The sequence below is a fragment of the Oncorhynchus tshawytscha genome, linkage group LG26 (genome assembly GCF_018296145.1).
Source record: "Oncorhynchus tshawytscha isolate Ot180627B linkage group LG26, Otsh_v2.0, whole genome shotgun sequence".
NCBI lineage: Eukaryota > Metazoa > Chordata > Actinopteri > Salmoniformes > Salmonidae > Oncorhynchus > Oncorhynchus tshawytscha.
In genome coordinates, this window is record NC_056454.1 from 19,382,931 (window position 1) to 19,405,783 (window position 22,853).

A 22,853-nucleotide genomic window follows, 5' to 3' on the forward strand; every position below is an offset into this window, starting at 1 on the left:
TGTAGAAACATCTCAAGGATGATCAATGGAAACAGGATGTACCTTAGCTCAATTTCGAGTCTCATTGCAAAGGGTCTGAATACTTATATAAATAAGGTATTCTTTTTTTTATTTGCAAAAATTGTATCATTTGTCATTGTGGTGTATTTTGTGTAGATTGATGAGAGGAAAAATGTATTTAAAACAATTTTAGAATAAGGCTGTAACCTAACAAAATGTGGAAAAAGTCCAGGGGTCTGAATACTTTCCAAAGGCACTGTGTTATTCTGTTTTAATGTTACTCCTGAATCACTGTGATTAATATAATAGCTTTTCTTGAGTGTATTTTTAACAAAGCTGAGATTTACTTTGAAGTTTAAAGTGTAGGAATATGGGGAAATCAATCTTTGACACGGTGGCGTAGCAGGAATATTGGAATGCCGTGAACCAAGAGGTTATGACTTCAAATCGCAGGTACAACTGTTGCTGACATGTGTATAAAATCAAGCACACCGCCATGCAATCTCCATAGACAAACATTAGCAGTAGAATGGCCTTACTGAAGAGTGACTTTAAACGTGGCACCGTCATAGGATACCACCTTTTCAACAAGTCAGTTTGTCAAATGTCTGCCCTGATAGAGCTGCCCCGGTCAACTGTAAGGCATGTTATTGTGAAGTGAAAATGTTTAGGAGCAACAACGACTCAGCCACGAAGTGGTAAGCCACATAAGCTCACAGAATGGGATTGTTGAGTGCTGAAGGCACGTAGTGTGTAAAAACGTATGTCCTTGTTTGCAACACTCACTCCCGAGTGAAGCAACATCAGCACAATAACTGTTCGTCGGGCGCTTCATGAAATGAGTCTCCATGGCTGAGGAGCCGCACACAAGCCTAAGATGACCATGCGCAATGTCAGGCATTGGCTGGAGTGGTGTAAAGCTCTCCGCCATTGGACTCTGCAGCAGTGGAAACGTGTTCTCTGCAGTGATGAATCACGCTTCACTATCTGGCAGTCCGACGGACGAATCTGGGTTTGGCAGATGTGAGGAGAATGCTACCTGCCCCAATGCATAGTTCCAACTGTAAAGTTTGGTGAAGGACGACTAATGGTCTGGGGCTGTTTTTCATGGTTCGGGCCAGGTCCCTTAGTTACAGTGAAGGGAAATCTTACCGCTACAGCATACAATGACATTCTAGACGATTCTGTGCTTCCAACTTTGTGGCAACAGTTTGGGGAAGGCCCTTTCCTGTTTCAGCATGACAAGGCCCCCGTGCACAAAGTCACCATTCCAATTTCATGGTTTGTTGAGATCGGTGTGGAAGAACTTGACTGGCCTGCACAGTGCCCTGACCTCAACCCCATCGAACAACTTTGACATGAATTGGAGTGCCGACTGCAAGCCAGATCTAATTGCCCATTATCAGTGCCCAACCTCACTAATGGTCTTGTGGCTAAATGGAAGCAAGTCCCCGCAGCAATGTTCAAACATCTAGTGGAAAGCCTTCCCAGAAGAGTGGAGGCTGTTATAGCAGCAAAGGGTGGACCAACTCCATATTAATGCCCATGATTTTGGAATGAGATGTTTGATCGAGCAGGTGTCCACAAAGTTTTGGTCATTTAGTGTATGTCAAAGTGTGTCAAATATGTTAATTGTAAACCCTATAATTGTGGGAGGTGTCGGGGGACATCCAAATGACACATTTTTGTTTGCAGGGCATCACCTGTGAAATCTCATGTGAAATATCATCACGTGAGAAGTGTTCTAAAAACCACATGGTTTCACATGATTTCAAATGATTGCAAAACATGTAGAAATGTAACATGTGAAATCATGTGTTTTTTTCTGTAAGGGAAGACACACAGAGAGTAAGGAGAGAGGAGACAGACACTAGCTGGTAAAAACCTGTTAAGACTGTCTGTATATACAACACTGTTTGTGTGCGTGTACGTGCGTGTGCATACACATGTGTGTATGCCTCCTGTGAGCTGGGCAGCCGCGACCACCCTTAGTGGGTGAAATAGATGTTCCAGTTCACAGCACGCTACAGAGCACGGGACCCACTGAGTACACTACCCTGCGCTACCCTGCACTACCCTGCACTTTCCTGCACTATCCTGCGCTACACTACCCTGCCGCTCACACACATCTCCAAAATAAACATTAGAAACATAGCAATATTACAACAATATATAACGGCTAAATAACTGCTATCTAAACAGCAGAAATGGACATCATCATAAGCCTCCACAGTTAACCAATGCTCAGATCAAAGACCTATTGTTTTCTGCAACATTCTCCATCTCCTCTCCTTTTCCCAATTCTCTCCTTCCCCCTCTCTCCATGCCTCCCCTCTTATTCTCTTCCTCTTTCTCTCCCGCTCCCAGACAGGCAGTGGATCTGTTGCTATAGAGAATGGATCGGGTCTTACCTCGTAATGCTCTCTGGACTGGACGGACTTCAGCGAGCTGATCCAGTCCTCCATCTCTTTCCTGTTCTCCGCGCAGAGGATGAGCCTGCGGAATGGAGTGATCACCTGGATGGATAGATGGATGGGTGGATAGAGAGATGGAGAGACAAGGATGATGAGTGTACACACAGAGAGAGAGTCCTCTGCCTAGCCTCTGAGCCGGCGGGAGATCCGCTCTCCGTCTTTAAGAGGGGAGTGAGGACAAGCCCCCTCCCTCGCTTTCTCTCCCTTTTTTCTCTTAGGCGCTCACGATCTGCCTCGCTCTCATTCTTTTTCCCCGCAACATTTCCTTGCGCTAGCTTGCCCTGTCTCTCTCTCTTTCTCAGCCCCCTCAAACATGTCCTCACTCTTACCCTTATCACTTATCCCCCCTCCCCTCTCTCTCTCTCTCTCTCTGTCTGCCCGCTCACACTCCCTCATGTTTTGAGTCTGAGGTGAGGTGACAGGCGGAGTGCCTTGGTAAAGGCCGAGAGCCCATAGCCCCCCTCCTCCTCCTCTCTTTCCCTCTCTCTCCAGGCTGAGGGAGGGAGGGAGAGGCTCCCAGTAGACAGACAGACAGACATTACAGACACAACCCTTTCAACATTCATCACTTATTCATCACTCGGTCTTATCTTCTATCGCTTCTCTATCTCTCCCTCCTCTCTTCTTTTCTTCTCTTCTTTTCTCCCTCTGCCTTATTTCTTTCTCTACTCTCTCAGTCTTCTCTATTTCCTCTCTTTTATCCCTAACCATTTTCTCTCCTCTCTCTATCCCCCTCTTCCTCTCGCTGTTGTCCTTTTAGGTAGCGATAGAGGGGGTGTTAACACGGCTGACAAGGATTCAGTGCTGGGAGACTCGAGGCAGGGGGTTCACACAGCAACACGCAGCAACACACACAAACACCTTCTAATAAAGACGACCATAACACACACGCACACACAAACACTGCAACCAAAAACCTTCAACACAAAAAAAGTGCCACACAACACACTGAAACGCCTTCTAACAAAGCGCACACATGCATACACCCACAAATGCACGCATACACCAATTTAGATCTATTTGTATATTTTCACCTGATAATTACCCAGTCTCTGTCACAGTGCCCACCCACACTCATCCCTCCCTCCCTGTGCTATCCATCCCTCCCTCCCTGTGCTATCCATCCCTCCCTCCCTGCATCTCAGCAGCTGTGTCCAGGTCTGTCTGCCCTGTGGACCAGCAGCATCTGAGGCTCTGAGCCCATTACCAGGAGTGGAAACATAGCCGTTAGCTCACACACAGCAGCCACCCATCAGTGTTTGTGTGTGTGTGTGCGCGCATGTGTCCGTGTGGCATACAACACACAACACACATATCACCTCTTGTGTATGAGGCAGATATACTTAAAACGTTTGAACAAAGACCCCCCCCCCAACCCAACACACACACACACAATTGTACTAGTGCAGTATTTTCTGCAAGAAATCTACAGTAACACATTCATGTGCTACAGTAGCTATAATGCATGATGACATGCAAAAGAATAAGACTGATACCGTTTGTCAGACCATATTGTCTTCTCCATTAGGAGACATGGACAGTTACAGCTTCACGGGTTCCGTGCCGATCCAACCTCTTTTCCCCTGCGATGTGACTGTTGCCGTTGTGCGTTGTAATGGTGTTGTTGTGGATGAATAAATCATGTCGGGATAAAAGAACGGATGTGTCCACAGACAGACAAACAGCTCCACACGGCGGCCCTCTGTCTGTCTGACGGATAAAAGAAACACCTGTGCACGTCACACACTCACCTCACTGACCCCTCTGGGTTCGTTGCGGTTTGTGTGTGGGTGTGTGTTTGTTTGCGTGTGTGTCTTGTTAGATATAGCTGGCTAACTAGACCAAGCAGAACAAGTGGCAAGCCTTCCCGCCTTTGGGACAACGCCTCCCACTGTTAGAGCGGAGACAAGACCATCTCGTCATTATATACGGTATCTCTGGTAACAACTAGAGGTGAACTGATCTGCAGATTTTTTCTGGTGGGTTTTTCGTTGCAAGTTTGCTTTAACACGCGGGTGCATGTTATCTCCCGTTAGTTACACTTTAACGTGTAGCACTGCATTCTGCCTGTTCGCTGCAATCGACCCCTTCTTTCTCTAGGATTAGAGTGACCTGATGCTGCAGGGTTACATAGAGAGAGAGTGTGTGTATGTGTGTGCGCGCGTGTGTGTGCATGTAGGGGATGAAGGATGGTTGCCTAGGGAAACTGGAGTGTGTTTCTATAAATAGCACTGGAAACTCTTGAGGGAGAGAAGTTCCCTGATGAGCCACCTCAGACTTAGGTCAAAGGGCAGATGAGGAGTGTTGAGGTGTGTGTCTGTGTGTGTGTGTGTGTGTGTGTGTGTGTGTGTGTGTGTGTGTGTGTGTGTGTGTGTGTGTGTGTGTGTGTGTGTGTGTGTGTGTGTGTGTGTGTGTGTTTTATAATCATATCAATTAATTCTCCATGTTTGATTGGTAATCATTTCCATAATCAATCATTTTTCGCCTTCTAGAGCAGACTCTTCATAACCCCACAGTCATCTCGAATCACGAGGATCCCACTATGAGTCTACAGCTACCCGTTATCGAGAAAATCACATCAAGATTGGGTTCTCATTGCTTGAACACATTAACAAGAGTCATACAGTAGCTAACCTAACATTCAGCTTCTATAATGGGCTGGAATACAAGGGTATCATCTATCTAAATGAGGGTTCAATTGCCTGGAGTTGAGATCACAGCATTAGAGCCATCAAGATTTGATCATCTAAATTGAATAGCAAGGCATTACAATGTTCTATTCACTAACATGCAGAGAAAAATTACCACTTGCAGAAAGGTACATGACAGGATCAGACTCAGATACACACACACACGCAGACTCACACACACACACACGCGAGTGTGCGCAGACTCTCACACACACACACGCAGACTCACACACACACACGCGCAGACTCACACACACACACGCGCAGACTCACACATACGCACACGCGCAGACTCACACACACGCAGACTCACACATGCGCAGACTCACACACGCGCAGACACACACACTACCCGCGTACACACTACATACACACACACTACCCGCGTACACACTACATACACACACACACTACCCGCATACACACACATACACACACACTACCCGCATACACACTACATACACACACATACACACACACTACCCGCATACACACACATACACATACACTACCCGCATACACACACATACACACACACTACCCGCATACACACACATACACACACACTACCCGCATACACACACATACACACACACTACCCGCATACACACTACATACACACACACTACCCGCATACACACACTACATACACACACACTACATACACACACACTACATACACACACACTACCCGCATACACACACTACATACACACACACTACATACACACACACTACATACACACACACTACCCGCATACACACTACATACACACACACTACATACACACACACACTACATACACACACACTACCTGCATACACACACTACATACACACACACTATGCATACACACACTACATACACACACACTACCTGCATACACACACTACATACACACACACTACCCGCATACACACACACTACCCGCATACACACACTACATACACACACACTACCCGCATACACACACACTACCCGCATACACACACTACATACATACACACTACCCGCATACACACACTACATACACACACACTACCCGCATACACACACTACATACACACACACTACCCGCATACACACACATACACACAAGTGCACGCAAGCACCGCGTGCACACACACACACACACACACACACACACCTCAGTAACCAAATTGTTTCAACACATCTTAAATTCAGAAGACCATGCTGCCCCCACCACACACACACACACACACAGAAAGAGAGAAGGACACAGAAACGAAGGACATCAATAATACAAAGGCTAACATACAATCTTTTAGTGTTCTATCACGCCACGCACTGAACAGTATCTGTCCCACTCCCTCTATCACGCTGTCCCACTCTCTCTATCATGCTGTCCCACTCCCTCTATCACGCTGTCCCACTCCCTCTATCACGCTGTCCCACTCCCTCTATCACGCTGTCCCACTCCCTCTATCACGCTGTCCCACTCCCTCTATCACGCTGTCCCACTCCCTCTATCACGCTGTCCCACTCCTCTATCACGCTGTCCCACTCCCTCTATCACGCTGTCCCACTCCCTCTATCACGCTGTCCCATCACGCTGTCCCACTCCCTCTATCACGCTGTCCCACTCCCTCTATCACGCTGTCCCACTCCCTCTATCACGCTGTCCCACTCCCTCTATCACGCTGTCCCACGCTGTCCCACTCCCTCTATCACGCTGTCCCACTCCCTCTATCACGCTGTCCCACTCCCTCTATCACGCTGTCCCACTCCCTCTATCATGCTGTCCCACTCCCTCATCACGCTGTCCCACTCCCTCTATCACGCTGTCCCACTCCCTCTATCATGCTGTCCCACTCCCTCTATCATGCTGTCCCACTCCCTCTATCACGCTGTCCCACTCCCTATATCACGCTGTCCCATCCCTCTATCATGCTGTCCCACTCCCTCTATCATGCTGTCCCACTCCCTCTATCACGCTGTCCCCTATCCCTGTATATCATGCTGTCCCACTCCCTCCCTATATCACGCTGTCCCATCCCCTCCCTATATCACGCTGTCCCATCCCCTATATCATGCTGTCCCATCCCTATATCACGCTGTCCCATCCTTATATCATGCTGTCCCATCCCCTATATCACGCTGTCCCATCCCCTATATCACGCTGTCCCATCCCCTATATCATGCTGTCCCATCCCCTATATCATGCTGTCCCATCCCCTATATCACGCTGTCCCATCCCCTATATCATGCTGTCCCATCCCCAGCACAAACCAACCTGCACAGACCACAACAGCATCTTTCAACTCACAGACACACAGACAGAGAGACAGACAGAGACATAGAGACAGACAGACAGATGAACTGCAGTATTCATTAACACTAACTGTGTCTGAAAGCCATCCTGCAATGCACTTACCCCCACTCTCTCTCACTCTCTCTCTTTCTCTCTCTCTCTCAAGGAGAGTGTGTGCGGTCGTGCTGAATGGTGAAGCCTGGTCTCCCCCTCTCGGTGTGTGTGTGTGTGTGTATGTGTGTGTGCGTGTGTGTCTCCCTCACTGCAGCAGATCCTCAGCCGCTTGAGGAACAAACAGAGCACTACACACGCACACTGTCACATGGAGCAGCACTCTCTCTCACTCTCTCGCACCCACACACACAACCACACACACCAACAACAGAGGTGAAGAGCCCTTCTATAATAAATGCACCCCAGAGGTTCAGCATTGCACATTCCCCAAAGGGGAAGAGAGCACAGAATACCCTGTCGCAAAACACATCCCTAAATAACCTGACCCAAAACGCACCCCTGAATAACCTAACTCAAAACACATCCCTAAATAACCTGACCCAAAACGCACCCCTGAATAACCTAACTCAAAACACATCCCTAAATAACCTGACCCAAAACGCACCCCTGAATAACCTAACTCAAAACACATCCCTGAAGAGTGATCAAAACACATCCCTGTCCTTGGTGTTTAAAGGTCTGCACATGTAAATGTACTGGAGATAGTGGAATGTGTTGAGTTCCAGAACAAAAACTTCTGTGCTATTAAATCTCTCTTCCTTTCTCACTCTCTTTCCCTCCCTTTTCATTTTGCTCTTTCTCTCTGTCCCTTGTTTTTCCTCTCTCTACTGTCCCCATCTCTCCTTCCTTCCTTCCTTCCTTCCTTCCTTCCTTCCTTCCTTCCTTCCTTCCTTCCTTCCTTCCTTCCTTCCTTCCTTCCTTCCTTCCTTCCCTCCCGCTTACTTTATCTCTCCATCCATCCCCCTGTCCTTTGCAGCTTTCTTTCACTCTCTCAACCCCCTCTCTTTCCATCCCTTTCTCCCCTCCCAATCCCTCTCTCTGATGTGGTTTGTCTCTACAGTCATTCTGAGGGTTGTGCTGATCTCTCTATAAGCTGCACCCCACTCCAGTGACTCATAGCAAACATTAGATAGCATGTGCATTCCCCTGCACTGCACGTGCCCAACACACACACACACACACACACACACACACAAGTGTTCATGCAGGCAGACACGCAAACTCACACACATACACACAAATATACAAGCTTGCAAGCGGGTAGCTAACTAAACTCAATTCCATGGCGAAGGAAGTTTCTGATGAGTTCCACCAACGAAGTGGAGCAGAAACCAGGCTTTGTGAAATTCAGCGCCAACTACAATGATTATCCCAAGGTCAATACTTTAAAAAAATGCTATTATGAAACGCTTATCTTCTTTGTTTGCTGAAATCCATACTTAACAAAACTTTTGTCAAAAACAACTACCGACCGTTTCCATGTCCTTTGTTGCTCTAAGATGTACATTACCCTAAGTAATCGGAGATTCAATTGACACAGTTACCATTTTATAGCAACAGAAACTAGGAAACGGTCGCGATTGTATTTGGCTAACGGCATTATTAAAAAGTATGGATTTCAGCAAACAAAGAAAGACACGCAACTACAGAAGACAAACATAGAAGTATCAACCCTGGGCGAATCGATGTAGTCGGAGCTCGTCACTGCTTGACCACTTGGGGAAGATCTTCAAAAATGTATTTCGTCATGGGGTCAAGTAAGCTCGGCTAGCAAGCGAGCAGACACGCAAACACACACAGAAACCAATATGCAGGCAGTCAAGTCATCCCAAACATGCTCAGCGGAGCGCTAAAGGCGATGCTAAAAATAGCCCTGTGTTCTCCTCTGAACTCTCTCTCTTACTCCTCTCCTGACTCTCTCTTCCTTCTCCTTTCTTTTTATAGCAACGCCAGGGGAGAGGGTGGACATTTATAGAAAGACATGCCCTCACTCACTCCTTTGAGCTTGTGCACGTGTGTGTGTGTGTGTGTGTGTGTGTGTGTGTGTGTGTGTGTGTGTGTGTGTGTGTGTGTGTGTGTGTGTGTGTGTGTGTGAGAGAACATTAATAGAAAAACAAGAACACACTCACTGTTCCCTGTCAGTTTGCATCCCAGTTGACAAGATGTTTGCTTACATTTCTCTCTCACACACACACACACACACACACACACACACACACACACACACACACACACACACACACACACACACACACACACACCACATTCACATTGAAGCAATCATCATCAACATAAGACTTTGGTGGCCTTAGCATAGCACATTGATCTGCAGTGCAACCTAATGTAGGCACACGCGCACGCACACACACACACACACACACACAGTTTAGACACTGCTGCTACTATTATTATAATATTTATCCTGCTGCCTAGTCACTTTTCCCCCTGCCTACATGTACCTACCTACTACCACCGCATCACTGCACATTGATATGATATTGGCAGTGACTTTGAATGTAGCGAACATTCATTTTTTTTACACCTGTTGTATCCTGTACATGTGACAAATAAACAAACGTTTGATTTGATTTTGTGTGTGTGTGTGTGTGTGTGTGTGTGTGTGTGTGTGTGTGTGTGTGTGTGTGTGTGTGTGTGTGCGTGTGTGCGCGTGCATGCGTACATTCATGTAGAATCTCACCGTGAAGCTGTTGTTAACATTCTTAGTGCTGGACTCAGCCACACTGGCATCTGATAGGTCCACCTCGTCAAATATCAGAGACTGTAGGAGAGGAGAAAGAGGAGTGGAAGAAGAGGAAGAAGAGGAGAGGAGAGAGGAGGAAGATGAGGAAGAGGCGAGAGGAGAAGAGAGGAGAGGAAGAAGAGGAGAGGAAATGAGAAAGGAGAGGAGGCAGAAGAGAGAGGAGAAGAGAGGATAGGTGGAAGAAGAGACGAGAGAGGAAAGGTATAGAGAACAGAGGAGGAAGACCAAACAGATCAACAGATTGAGTACTCTGAGTATGACAAAACACACAAAATACTAATACACAATACACAGATCTATGGGAGCCTTATCTTAAATATTGACTTCAGGGCTGGGGTCAATCTTAACTGACCTAGACCCAAAAAAGAAAAGCCATTTTGAAATCACAATGGGACAAAAACAGACTTGAGAGCTGTGCAACTTCAATATTTACCTATAGATCATAAACGCATGATTTACATAAATCAGTTCAAATGAAAAGCACTTAAACATCCAATGTTTAGATTCAATCCCTAATGAATAGATATTCAACTGACCACAACCCTGAATCTTAGGCTGTGTTTACACAGGCAGCCCAATTCTAATATTTTGGCGATAATTGGGCAACAGATCAGAAACTGGGAGGACATCATGCAGTATCATACACTTACTCTGTATGAAGAGCTATAAGCATTATACATGATCATATGTTCTATCAGGGCTAGGTGACCTTCCTACTAGGTGTGCAGGGTTTTTGCACAAGCCCTGCATTAACACCTCTGGTTCAGCTAATCAGCTGCTCATCAGGAACTTGATAAGTTTTATCTGGGGTGTGGCCCAGGGCCTGATCGAAAGCTTGCACACCCAGTACAGCAGTCCAGGAGGAAGGCCACTCCTGTGTTATATGAACTGCTATAAGCATTATGCATTATTCTATATGAGGAGCTATAATGAGCCTTATGTCTATTGTAATAGTAATAAGAAGCAGGCCAAAGCGACATGCTAATGATGACCTTGATTAATTCAACGTAGGCCAACTAACTATAGACCTGATGGCATAGATCGAAGAATAGCGGTTGTTTATCCCACCTCTGGCACAGACTCAAACACACGGCTACTACTGAGTGAGACACACACACACACACACGATGAATGAGAGCAGATTATCCCAAGTCAATGTTGGAACAGCCCCATTCAGTCAGTCAGCAGAGAGCAGACGAGCCAGGACCTGCTAATAGGAACATGATATCCAAACACACAACCTGCCGGATGATGACATCACTACTGCCTGCCCTGCCGCTGAGCTCTTAAAGGGCTGGAGGCCAACTACAGTGCAGCTGCCGCTGTTATAGTAGAGGAATGCCCCTAGTGTGTGTGTGTGTGTGTGTGTGTGTTCGTCCTTAAAGGCTGCAGCTGTCAGAGAAATGCCCTGTTTATGACACTCTCCAGGGATGGTTTAAGAGCAGGATGGGGACACTAGCCAGAGTATGTGTGTGTGTGGGCGGTGGGGGTCTGAGAGCTTGTGTGTGGCATGCCAACATAAACATTTCCCCCTCTTCAAGCACTCTTGGCTGTCATGACATGGCTGGTATCACGTGTATGTGTGTGAGTCTGTCTCAGCAATGACAAACACACACACATGCATGCACTATCGAGCCATGTGACAACTGTCAGTGGACATACATTACTCAGAGACGGTGTGGACTAAGGCCCTGTTCAAATACTTAGAAACCCTTCTTTCCTCCCCCTTTAATCTAGTCATGAGTCTGTATGTGATTGGATAAGCTAAACCCTTTCAACCAATCCAATTACTTCAAGAAAAAGAAGGAAGGAAGGTTGAATTTCGGACGTATTGGAACAGGGTCTAGGTAAAGGTGAGTATGGATGTTGAATGTTTCTCTCGCTCTCTGGCCTTCTCGTGAAAGCTGTGTGTAGCAATGGCGTGACATTAACACATTCTGACTCCTAGTCCCAATTTAATCCCTAAACTTTAGGACTGAATTCCCAAGACAGAGAGAAGAGGGTAGAGTTGAGAGTCAACTCAGGCCAAAACACTGTCCATTAGCTAGCAAGCTAGTTGTTCCATATAGAAAGTTCTAGGCATATAGAAAGAGATGCTTGTCAAGGTAGTCTCTGTGGTTGCATTGTGATGATGAAACAAAGCACCTGGCTGCACAGTGCCCTCTAGCAGGCCGGTAGACAGAGGGCCAGACATGTGGAGGACGGACAGGGCAGAGTGGAGGTGGTCTGGACAGCGGAAGTGAGGTGTGTTTCTCCCACAAGACAGGAGCAAGACTCCTAACTTGCATCTCAATGACCTCAGATGGCTTCCTCTCCTGCTCTAATCTCCTGGGTCATGATCGTTGGGCACCAAACAGAAGAAAACGAACAGAACCAGGGAACGGCTACCTGGACTTGTCCAGTAAGAAACGCACATTTGTCATGTTGCGTGCCCCTAATAATTACCACCCTGATCTACAACAGTCCTGGTCCTGGAATGGGAATCAGATTTTAGTGCTGCGCTTGAACAAAAAGCCTGACTGCAGCTCCCCAGGGCCAGGGTCCTGACCAATACTCATCTACTGTCCCATTGAGAAAGAGCAGTCCTTAGGAAGAAACTAGAGGAGAGAGAAGAGATGAGAGGAGATAGCAGAGGAGAGGAGGACACTTTGGACCATTGATACACATCCATGAGGGAACATGAACATGAACAGGCTCCTAAGCAATGCCAGAGCAAACAGGCTTTCTAGGCGATGCTGGAGTGAATGTGGCAGGATAGCGAATGTAGAGGGGGGGGGGTGGCCTGTAGTTCTGGAGCAGTAGGTCAAACTCTGGTCCACTGTGTCTTGCTGGTTTACCTGAGGTACACCTGTCCAAAAATGTTATGTTGACTCTTTAGTTAAGACATATTCATTGACCCAAAAGAAGAGATAGGAAGAAATGTCAAGACCAGCAGGACTGTAGCCCTCGAGGACTGACGTTACGGCCTTAAAGTCTAGAGGCTAACAGAAGAGTCTAAAGCCTTAAATCAGAGTCTATGGGTGGGCTGTGGGAAGATGGGATGGTACTAAGGTGGCCCGGTCGTGACGCTGCAGCTGACCCGTATCGACATCAGACCTTCGTCGGATCCGCTAGGCGGTGGTGTGCGGCGAGGCCCTGCCCAGCACACGGACAGAACCCTCCAACATACACGACTCCTGGAAACGCTGCGCAATGCCCGCTCCTGCCACCGGGCCAGGGCACTGCCAGTCTAAGAGGTCAGGGGTTGGGGTTAGAGGTTAGGTGTTAAATGGAATGCCAGACTGCCACAGAATAGGGTGCCTAGAAAGACTAGGACTAGAGGTAAGGGGTTACATTGCAGGACTCCTGCCAACGAGCCAAGGGAGAGGGTTTGGGTCTGGGGTTATGGGGTTCAGGGTTAGAGAGGTAGGGTAAAACAGTTATGAGGGTTAGTTCTGGGGTGTTAGAGGTTATGGTGGTTAGGGGTAAAGGGTTGGCAGGCTGCCAGAAGCAGGAGAGGGAAGTCAGATTAAAGGTCAAAGGGTAGAGGGGTAAGACGTTTTGGGGACAGGGGTTCTGAGTATATAGTTAAGGGTAGGGGCAGTCTTCAACCCTGGTCCTGGAGACCTAGAGGGTTTGTTGCTGTCTATAGTTCCAACCCTGCATTAACACACCTGGTTCAACTACGAAAGGCTGTGGAAATGAGTTACCTCTGGGTTGTTCAGCCATCCCTATGGGGAAAATGATTGTGGAAAGTTTTGGGATAAATGCTGAAAATCAGGTCTGCGGTTAACACAGGCTTAGGAGATCTAATACGTTTTGTTCTATTCGATGATATCAGTAATTTAACATGACCTTTATGAATTATGAATCCTTCATGTGCTTTTTTTTATTAAATAAATGCTTGAAAATTCACAAAAACTGACATTAGCTGATGAAGATTATCACACAGACATTTTTATAAGATCTCCTAAACCTGTGTTTACCACAGAACTTATTTTCAGTGTTTATCCAAAAACCGTGCAAAAATTCCATTAACTTTCCCATAGGCTTTGTTCAACGAACCATGGCAGAATTAGTGCTTACAAAAAGATGCCATTACTATTGCTCTCTATATAGGGTGGCTAAATGTCATGTGCTTTTGCTGGGCCTCTAAAATAGGCTGCTATGGTAGTCAGTGAGAGACAGTTAAATAGTTTTTCTGACTCTGTGTTTGTCTGTGTGTTTGTCTTTGTCTGTGTGCGTGTGTCTGTGTGCGTGTGTGTGTGTGTGTCCTACCTTGGCATCTTTGGCGTAGTAAAGTGTGCGTCCTCTCAGTTTGAAATAGCGTTTTTTCCACCTCTGGAATGAGCTTGTCTGTTTCAGCAACAGTCCTTCTTTCACACTGGTCTGGAGAGACAGAGAGACAGAGAGAGAGAGAGTGAGAGAGAGAGAGGGAGAGGGAGAGAGAGAGAGAGGGAGAGAGACAGAGAGAGAGGGGGAGAAGAACAGAGAGAGAGAGGGGGGGACATGGTTAAATGTATCTTCAATTCACCATGAATTGTCTGAACAGTGAACTAAACTAACCCCAAACCCTGTTTCAATACATTAATTAATACAATTGACAAATATCACATAACCGAAAACACTGAAGCCCAGCACGTGTGTTGTACCCTCCAGGTAAGGGTATAGTATGTATGAGCTCTGTGTTAATCCCAGTGACTGGCAGAGTTAATCCTCCTCCCCCATGGAGCATGCTCACACACACACACACACACACACACACACACATACACACACACACACACACAATGCCCAAGGCTCACTGCGCACTGACCACACCTCTGTGTTTATCTACAGGAAACTCTGCTGAGATAAAAGTGAGTGTGTGTCAATTTCATGCATGGGAGAGGAAGGACAGGCTAAATAACAGCAAAGAAAGGAGAAGGCCATTAAAGATGCCTTGCTTCTCTGACCCACTATAAACACACATTGCTCACACTCAGGCCTGACAGACAGAAAGGGGGAGGGAGGGGAGAGAGAGATGGAGGGAGGGAGGAGAGAAAGAGAGAGGGAGGGGAGCATTTCATTCACTAGTTCTAACCCTCTGTTGAACTCAGTGGTCTGAACATGTTTTAACCAATTTAACTAAATAAGCACCTGTCTTCTACTCTGAAAGGTGACATTTCTTTTAAGAGACTGTCATAACGTGGAAGAGAAGAGTGTTTGAGCATGTTTTGCCATTGAAAGCTTTTCATGGGACTTTTACAGGCAAACCAGACACAGAGAGAGAGAGAGGTGTATGTCCTGTGTACGCCTGCAGGTTGTCCTGTCTCTGTGACACCGTAGATCAGATTTGTACTTCCGACAGTAAACATAGGGCCCTATAAAATCAGAGTTGCGGGAAACACGGACAGAATCACAGAATCCAGACATTAAAACGGCATTCAACAATGTTTAAAAAACGTATTGAACTTAGTAGTACATTTAAAAAAGTGTGATATTGAAAGTGAAAACCTGAAAAACCTGGAAAAAAACTGAAACCTGGAAAAACAAGAGAAGACGGAATTGGGGAAAAACTAAACGGGCTCTATAAACACACACACAACACACATGGAAACGCTGGGTGAAGAACAGCACTCTGGGGGCACACAGGGGAGGGGGCACACACACAGCGAGGCCTATTTTTAGCAGAGGAAATGTTCTCTCTGAAGGGAGAATTACAAACAGAGATGGAGGTTTGGAGCTGACATCCTGCCTGTCCACCAGCTGTGTCAACCTAAACACAGCACTCCATCCGCCACACTGTTTCGCTAAGGACATACAGCCTTGGCTACGTCTAACTCAATGGCTCACTAACTAACACAGCCTGGCTGTAGCTAACTCGATGGCTCACTAACTAACACAGACTGGCTGTAGCTAACTCACTATCTCGCTAACTAACACAAGCCTGGCTGTAGCTAACTCACTGTCTCGCTAACTAACACAGCCTGGCTGTAGCTAACTCACTGTCTCGCTAACTAACACAGCCTGGCTGTAGCTAACTCACTGTCTCCCTAACTAACACAGACTGGCTGTAGCCAACTCACTGTCTCGCTAACTAACACAAGCCTGGCTGTAGCTAACTCACTGTCTCGCTAACTAACACAGCCTGGCTGTAGCTAACTCACTGTCTCGCTAACTAACACAGACTGGCTGTAGCTAACTCACTGTCTCGCTAACTAACACAGACAATGGCTAACAACACATACCCTCGCTATCACTAACTGCACGTTTTGTAAAGGACAGTATTTTGAGCAAATTACTTAAAAATGACTGATTTCCAGTAAAGGGGAAAACATAAAGAACCTCTGCGAACATTGGCAATGTGACCAGAGTTGAGCAAGGTTCTGACCCTAGACCTGTGGTTAAGGGCAGCTTCTACTTCTAGCCCATGCAGAGAGGCCCCAAGCCGAACACTGGCCACTCGGCTTGACTGTTTACATGCTTCAAATATTAATTCCCTTCCTTTATGTAGCAGAGTTTAAAGCCTAAATACCTCAACTGGATTAAGGTGAAATACCACATTACGGACTACCTTATAAGGCAACCGTTGCTCGCCTGTGACGACTATCAAAGAACCAGCACGTAAGGATTGAAATACCGAGGGACAGGCATGGCGTATGAAGTCATAGCCTTGTTATAGAACCACTAGGGGAGGTAGGTAGGTGGGCAAGTAAGGTCTGCACTAGAAACTTCCTTTACAATGGGACTGGGGTGGGTAGGTAGGTAGGTAGGTAGGTAGGTAGGTAGGTAGGTAGGCAGGCAGGTAGGTAGGCAGGTAGGTAGGCAGGCAGGTAGGAGGTAGGTAGGTAGGTAGGTAGGTAGGTAGGTAGGTAGGTAGGTAGGTGGGTGGGTGGGTAGGTAACCGAAAAAGGGGTCTTGTCACTTCTGGTAAATGTGTTACACACACATAGACAATGGTCCTGACACTACATGAAGGAGTGTTTCTCCTCTCATAATGCGTTCAAATCACTCATCTAAAGGTCAGAGCAGGTCTACACAGATGAGCTCACTGTCCAATCAGCAGGCTGCATGGCTAATCCAATCAGAGACCGAGAGACATCATGAGAGCCACATGACCGAGAAAGAGGATAGGAGCAAGAGGGTAAAACTACCAGAACCACAGTACGATGACTACACGTTTAGAGTGCAAAGTTACAAACACCACTGTTTACATATTATACTTTGTGTAACATCCTATACTTACTTTACTTGAAATATTGGACAAGGCTGAAACAAGCTTTGCAAACCAGCTTGTACGTATTCTTCTACTAGGAAAAGAGGCCAGAGTGGAGATGGGGATGGAGAGCAAGACGGCTGCAAAAGTCCCTCATAACAAAGTCAGAAGTATAACTTTTATGCCAGGCGAGAGAAAAAGTAGCTTTGCTCCAGTTTGCTGTTCTATTTTCTAGTTTGTTCCTCTTTGGCCCCCATAGTTCCTCTCCTTGTCTCCATCTCCTTCCTGTGGCCAACTGGGCCAGAAGCAATCTATTATTAGCCTATTCCTCTGCTACACACGCACACACACACACACACACACACACACACATTCCCCTGTTACTGGGGAGGGCAGGGCTGCCAGACAGAATTGAACTAACCTTACCACCAAGTAATGTACACGCACACACACCTCTCCCTGGCCTGAATATTGAAACACACACACACACAATGGACAAAGGCTGAGCTCCAATGAGTCCAGCAGCTGTGCTGGGGGATAAGAGCGGAGCAGGCAGGAGTTCCCTGAAAGGGTAAATGAAAAGAACAGGCCTGCATCCTGTCCCTGAGGATATCATATCCAGCCTCTAGTCTGCCTGCTACAGTTAGGACATAAACCAGCTCCTAACACCAGCCATATGCCCCTAGCCACAAGCCTGCTACAGTGACACAAACCAGCTCCTATAGCTCCTAACGTCATGCTGGCCATGCTAAAAAGGACAGTACCATATGGTAGTGCGTGGTCTAAGAAGGGAGATGTTTGAGATTCTAGTACAATAGTCCAGTTCAATGGACAGGAAGTGGCATAGAATGATGAATGATTTTTTCAGGTTCAGAAAATCAGTCACTGAGCATTGTAGCTCGGATCCAAATTAGAGGTCGACCGATTAATCGGAATGGCCGATTAATTAGGGCCGATTTCAAGTTTTCATAACAATCGGAAATCGGTATTTTTGGGCGCCGATTCTTTTTTTACACCTTTATTTACCTAGGCAAGTCAGTTAAGAACACATTCTTATTTTCAATGACGACCTAAGAACGGTGGGTTAACTGCCTCGTTCAGGGGCAGAACGACAGATTTTTACCTTGTCAGCTCGGGGTATTCAATCTTGCAACCTAACAGTCAACTAGTCCAACGCTCTAACCACCTGATTACATTGCACTCCACGAGGAGCCTGCCTGTTACGCGAATGCAGTAAGCCAAGGTAAGTTGTTAGCTAGCATTAAACTTATCTTATAAAAAACTATCAATCAACGACTGTCGTTGCTCCAATGTGTCCTTAACCATAAACATCAATGCCTTTCTTAAAATCAAAAAAATTAAACCTGCATATTTAGCTAAAAGAAAGCAGGCAACATTAACCAGGTGAAATTGTGTCACCTCTTGCGTTCATTGCACACACAATCAGGGTATATGCAACAGTTTGGGCCGCCTGGCTCTGTGCGAACTAATATGCCAGAATTTTACGTAATTATGACATAACACTGAAGGTTGTGCAATGTAACAGGAATATTTAGACTCATGGATGCCCTCCGTTAGATAAAATACGGAACGGAATAAACGTTTTGTTTTCAAGGTGATAGTTTCCGGATTTGACCTAAAGCTCGTATTTCTGTGTGTTTATTAGAGTTAAGTCTATGATTTGATATTTGATAGAGCAGTCTGACTGAGGGGTGGTAGACAGCAGCAGACTCGTAATAGTCAAAGGTATATGGTTTAGAGAGAAATAGTCGACGCGTTATAATTCCTGTAATAACTTGCGGCTGAACTTCAAAGGGGTTCCTTTGTTATTTTACCATTCATGTCTTCCATAGAGGATGTCTTGATCTACTTCAAATAAGGTCTGTGTTTCGTGCTTAAACCACCTCAGCGTTTTGGTACCCGTGTAAATCTCACTAGGATAAGGTTACGTTTGTCAACATATTTTCATAAATCCACTCTACAAAAAAAATGATCTTCGCTTATTTTTAGCCAATATTGATCAGAGTTACCTTGTCCTATGGATATCTACACAGTTATAAAATTTGCAAGGTGGTGTAAGCCTACACAAAACACAGACCTTATTTTAAGTTAATCTAAAAATATCCTATGGAATAAATGAATGAAGGAACCGCTTTTCAGATTTCAGAAAAATACCACCAACCTGTGGAATCACCATAAGAACACCCATCCAAAAGCCCATAATATGAATTATATTAAGTTAAAATAAAAATGTTCATTGTTCATTCAGTATTGTTGTAATTGTCATTATTACAAAAATGTGTGTGTGTGTGTGTGTATATATAAATACAATTTATTTTTATATGGGACAATTAATCGGTACTGGCTTTTTTTGTTCTCCAATAATCGGTATCGGAGTAATCATAATCGGTCGACCTCTAATCCAAATACACAGTAGGCTACACTTCAATTCCTCCATTCATAAAGAGCCAAGAGGTTGTTTTTGAGCTGACCGGAGTCTGTATAACGAGACAGTTTTACTGAAGGCCTGAGCTATGTCTTCATGGGGACACATGTTTCTGCTTTAGGCCTGTCAAAACCAGATGTAGGGAAAGGGGATACCTGGTAAGTTGCACAACTGAATGCATTCAATCAAAATGTGTCTTCCACATTTAACCCAACCCCTCCAGATCAGAGGGGGCTGCCTTAAACGACAACAACAGCACCCAGTTGTTGTTGGGGGTTAACTGCTTTGCTCAAGGGGAGAACAGCAGATTTTCCCACTTTGTTGGCTTAGGGATTCAAACCAGCAACCTTTCAGTTACTGGCCCAATACCCTTAACCGCTAGGCTACCTGCAAATTATAGTAGCCTCCTCTAAGAATAATGTAGCAAATTCACACAACATAGCTGATTCGGCATATCTTCACGTCCAATTCTGTAAACCCTGGTTCAACCCTACAACAGAAGACGAGACAAGACAAAACTAGAACGTGTTATAATTGTGTGTTGTAGAACAGCTGACTGGAGGGCGTTCAGATCAATAAGACGAGATGAACAGTTGCGACCGTTTCCACGGTAACGGTGCTTCTTTCAATGACGTGATGAAACTTTGAAACAAAGTTGTCCCTAAGGTATTGTAGCAAACGAGTTTTGTGAATAAACCAGAAACACTATACACTTTCTGGCTTGTCAGAGAAATATCAGCAAGCTAGGCTAGCTACAGTATTATTGCTGAAAAACAGCTATCTAGCTGTCTGCTTGGCTAGTTAGCTGGCTGCTTGTCTGAACACAGAACGTCAGAGAACTGTTCTCTGATTGGCTAAAGGGTTGCGTCTACTCCCACTCCCCTCTCCGGTGCTCAACGGAGGATCCTGAGAAGACACCGCCAGGACCAGCAGGGGGAGTTGGCCCGATTCCTTCCCTGGGCGGAATACACTCAGAATTCATTGCGTCACTCCTCCACCGGGCTGACTCCCTTCCAGTGTGTTCTGGGTTATCAGCCAGCCCTGGCTCCGAGGACCCCGAGCCAGACCGAAGCTCCTGCGGTGAGTGGTTCAGGCGCGCAGAAGAGGTCTGGAACAATGTTCTTAATTACTCCCTTGATTACACACCCTTTATATCAGTCCTGGGGGCCTGATTGGTGTCACACTTTTGCCCCAGACCCAGCGAACACACCTGACTCCAATAATCAACTAGTATTGATCTTCAGTTTAGAATGCAATTAGTTTAAATCAGGTGTGTTTGCTAGGGATGGGGGGGGGGAGTGTGACACCAATCAGGCCCCTGAGGACTGGAGATGCCCAGGCCTGCTTTATATAGTACTCTTCTGTTAGTAGTCTTCAGGTATTATTGTTTATAGTTCCATGTTAATTATTATTAAACTCAATAACTGAACTTGTTTCCTGACTCCCTGCGCCTACGTTACATAAAGGAACCTGTCTCATCGCAAGTCTTCAGCTAAGATTTGAAACGTTGAATTTTGGAAACTCCAGGACTGTTCAGATCAAGCCAACTTTGTTCTAAAAGTCCTTAAGACCATTGTGAGTCTCGTCTCTCGTATCTGAACTGGGCTTTATACTCTTTTACAATAACACACACCCATTAGGGGGAAAAAACACATGAATTTCTCATGTTATCACGTGATTTAATGTGAAGTTAATGTGACAACATCTGACAAACGTTTATTTCAATGTTTTATCAAAATGCTTTTTTTGGGGCAGAAATGCCTTTTAAATTTGATGTGTCTTAATAACAAACGTGTATGCCATCTGTAAATACAAATACAATTGTTCAATTACAAGATTAGTTGGTTTAAGCCATGGAAAAATATATTTATCTGGACACTTTCTGCTTACCTGAAATGTTTTCTTATTGTAGGCTACTACTTTTAGTCTTAATCTTTACCGCACTACATGACCTTCAGCACATGACCTCACACACACAACCTCAGGAGGCTGAAAAAATGTGTCTTGTCACCAAAAACCCTCACTAACTTTTACAGGTGCACAATCGAGGGCATCCTGTCGGGCCCACAACCGCAGGTCTCTTCAGAGGGTGGTACGATCTGCATAACGCATCACAGGGGGCAAACTACCTGCCCCCCAGGACACCTACAACATCCAATGTCACAGCAAGGCAAAAAAAGATCATCAAGGACAATAACCACCCGAGCCATTACCTGTTCACACCGCTTCCATGCAGAAGGCGAGGTCAGTACAGGTGCATCAAAGCTGGGACAGAGAGATTGAAAAACAGCTTATATCTCAAGGCCACCAGATTGTTAAACAGCCATCACTAACACAGAGAGGCGGCTGCCTACATACAGACTTGATATCATTGGCCACTTTAATAAATGGAACACTAGTCACTTTAATAATGTCACTTTAATAATGTCACTTTAATAATGTTTACATATCTCGCATTACTTATCTCATATATATATATATATATATATATATACTGTATACTACACTATCTTTTGCATCTTAGCCACTCTGTCACTGCTCATCCATATATTTTATATTTATATATTCTTATCTCATTCCTTTACTAGATTGTGTGTATTAGGTTTTGTTGTGGAATTGTTAGATACTGCTGCACTGTCGGATGTAGAAGCATAAGCATTTCACAACACTCACAACAACATCTGCTAACCATGTGTATGTGACCAATAAAATTTGATTTGATTTGACATGTGACTCCTTAAAGAGATGGGTGGGGCTAAGGCTTAAGAGGGTGTGAACAATGCTGAATGGGTGTAGACAAAAGAGCTCTTCAGTAGGTGTACCAAACATTCAAGGGTAATTTTTCTGAAAAAGTGGGATTACAACTTTCATAGCAGAATTACTTTCCCATTGTTCCTCAAATGCAGTGTATGATATACCATTGTCTCTACTTTTATCCAATGTAAAAAAATAATTATAATTTTAATCTGCTACATAATACCGAATCAAGGCGGTCGGTCACATATGTGTATGAAGGT

At 45.4% G+C, this 22,853-nt stretch overlaps 1 protein-coding gene across 5 annotated transcripts in view; it reads right to left on the reverse strand.

The window, feature by feature from the left end:
* LOC112225310 (diacylglycerol kinase eta-like) overlaps nucleotides 1–22,853 on the reverse strand; it is a 74,079-nt gene that overhangs the window by 40,608 nt on the left and 10,618 nt on the right. For all 5 annotated transcript variants that reach the window (XM_042306464.1, XM_042306462.1, XM_042306467.1 and 2 more), the window contains 3 exons: nucleotides 14,471–14,581; nucleotides 10,151–10,231; nucleotides 2,412–2,516 (listed from right to left, as the gene is read on the reverse strand). In XM_042306464.1, coding sequence (XP_042162398.1) covers nucleotides 2,412–2,516; nucleotides 10,151–10,231; nucleotides 14,471–14,581 — 297 coding nt within the window. The remainder of the gene's footprint in view (nucleotides 1–2,411; nucleotides 2,517–10,150; nucleotides 10,232–14,470; nucleotides 14,582–22,853) is intronic.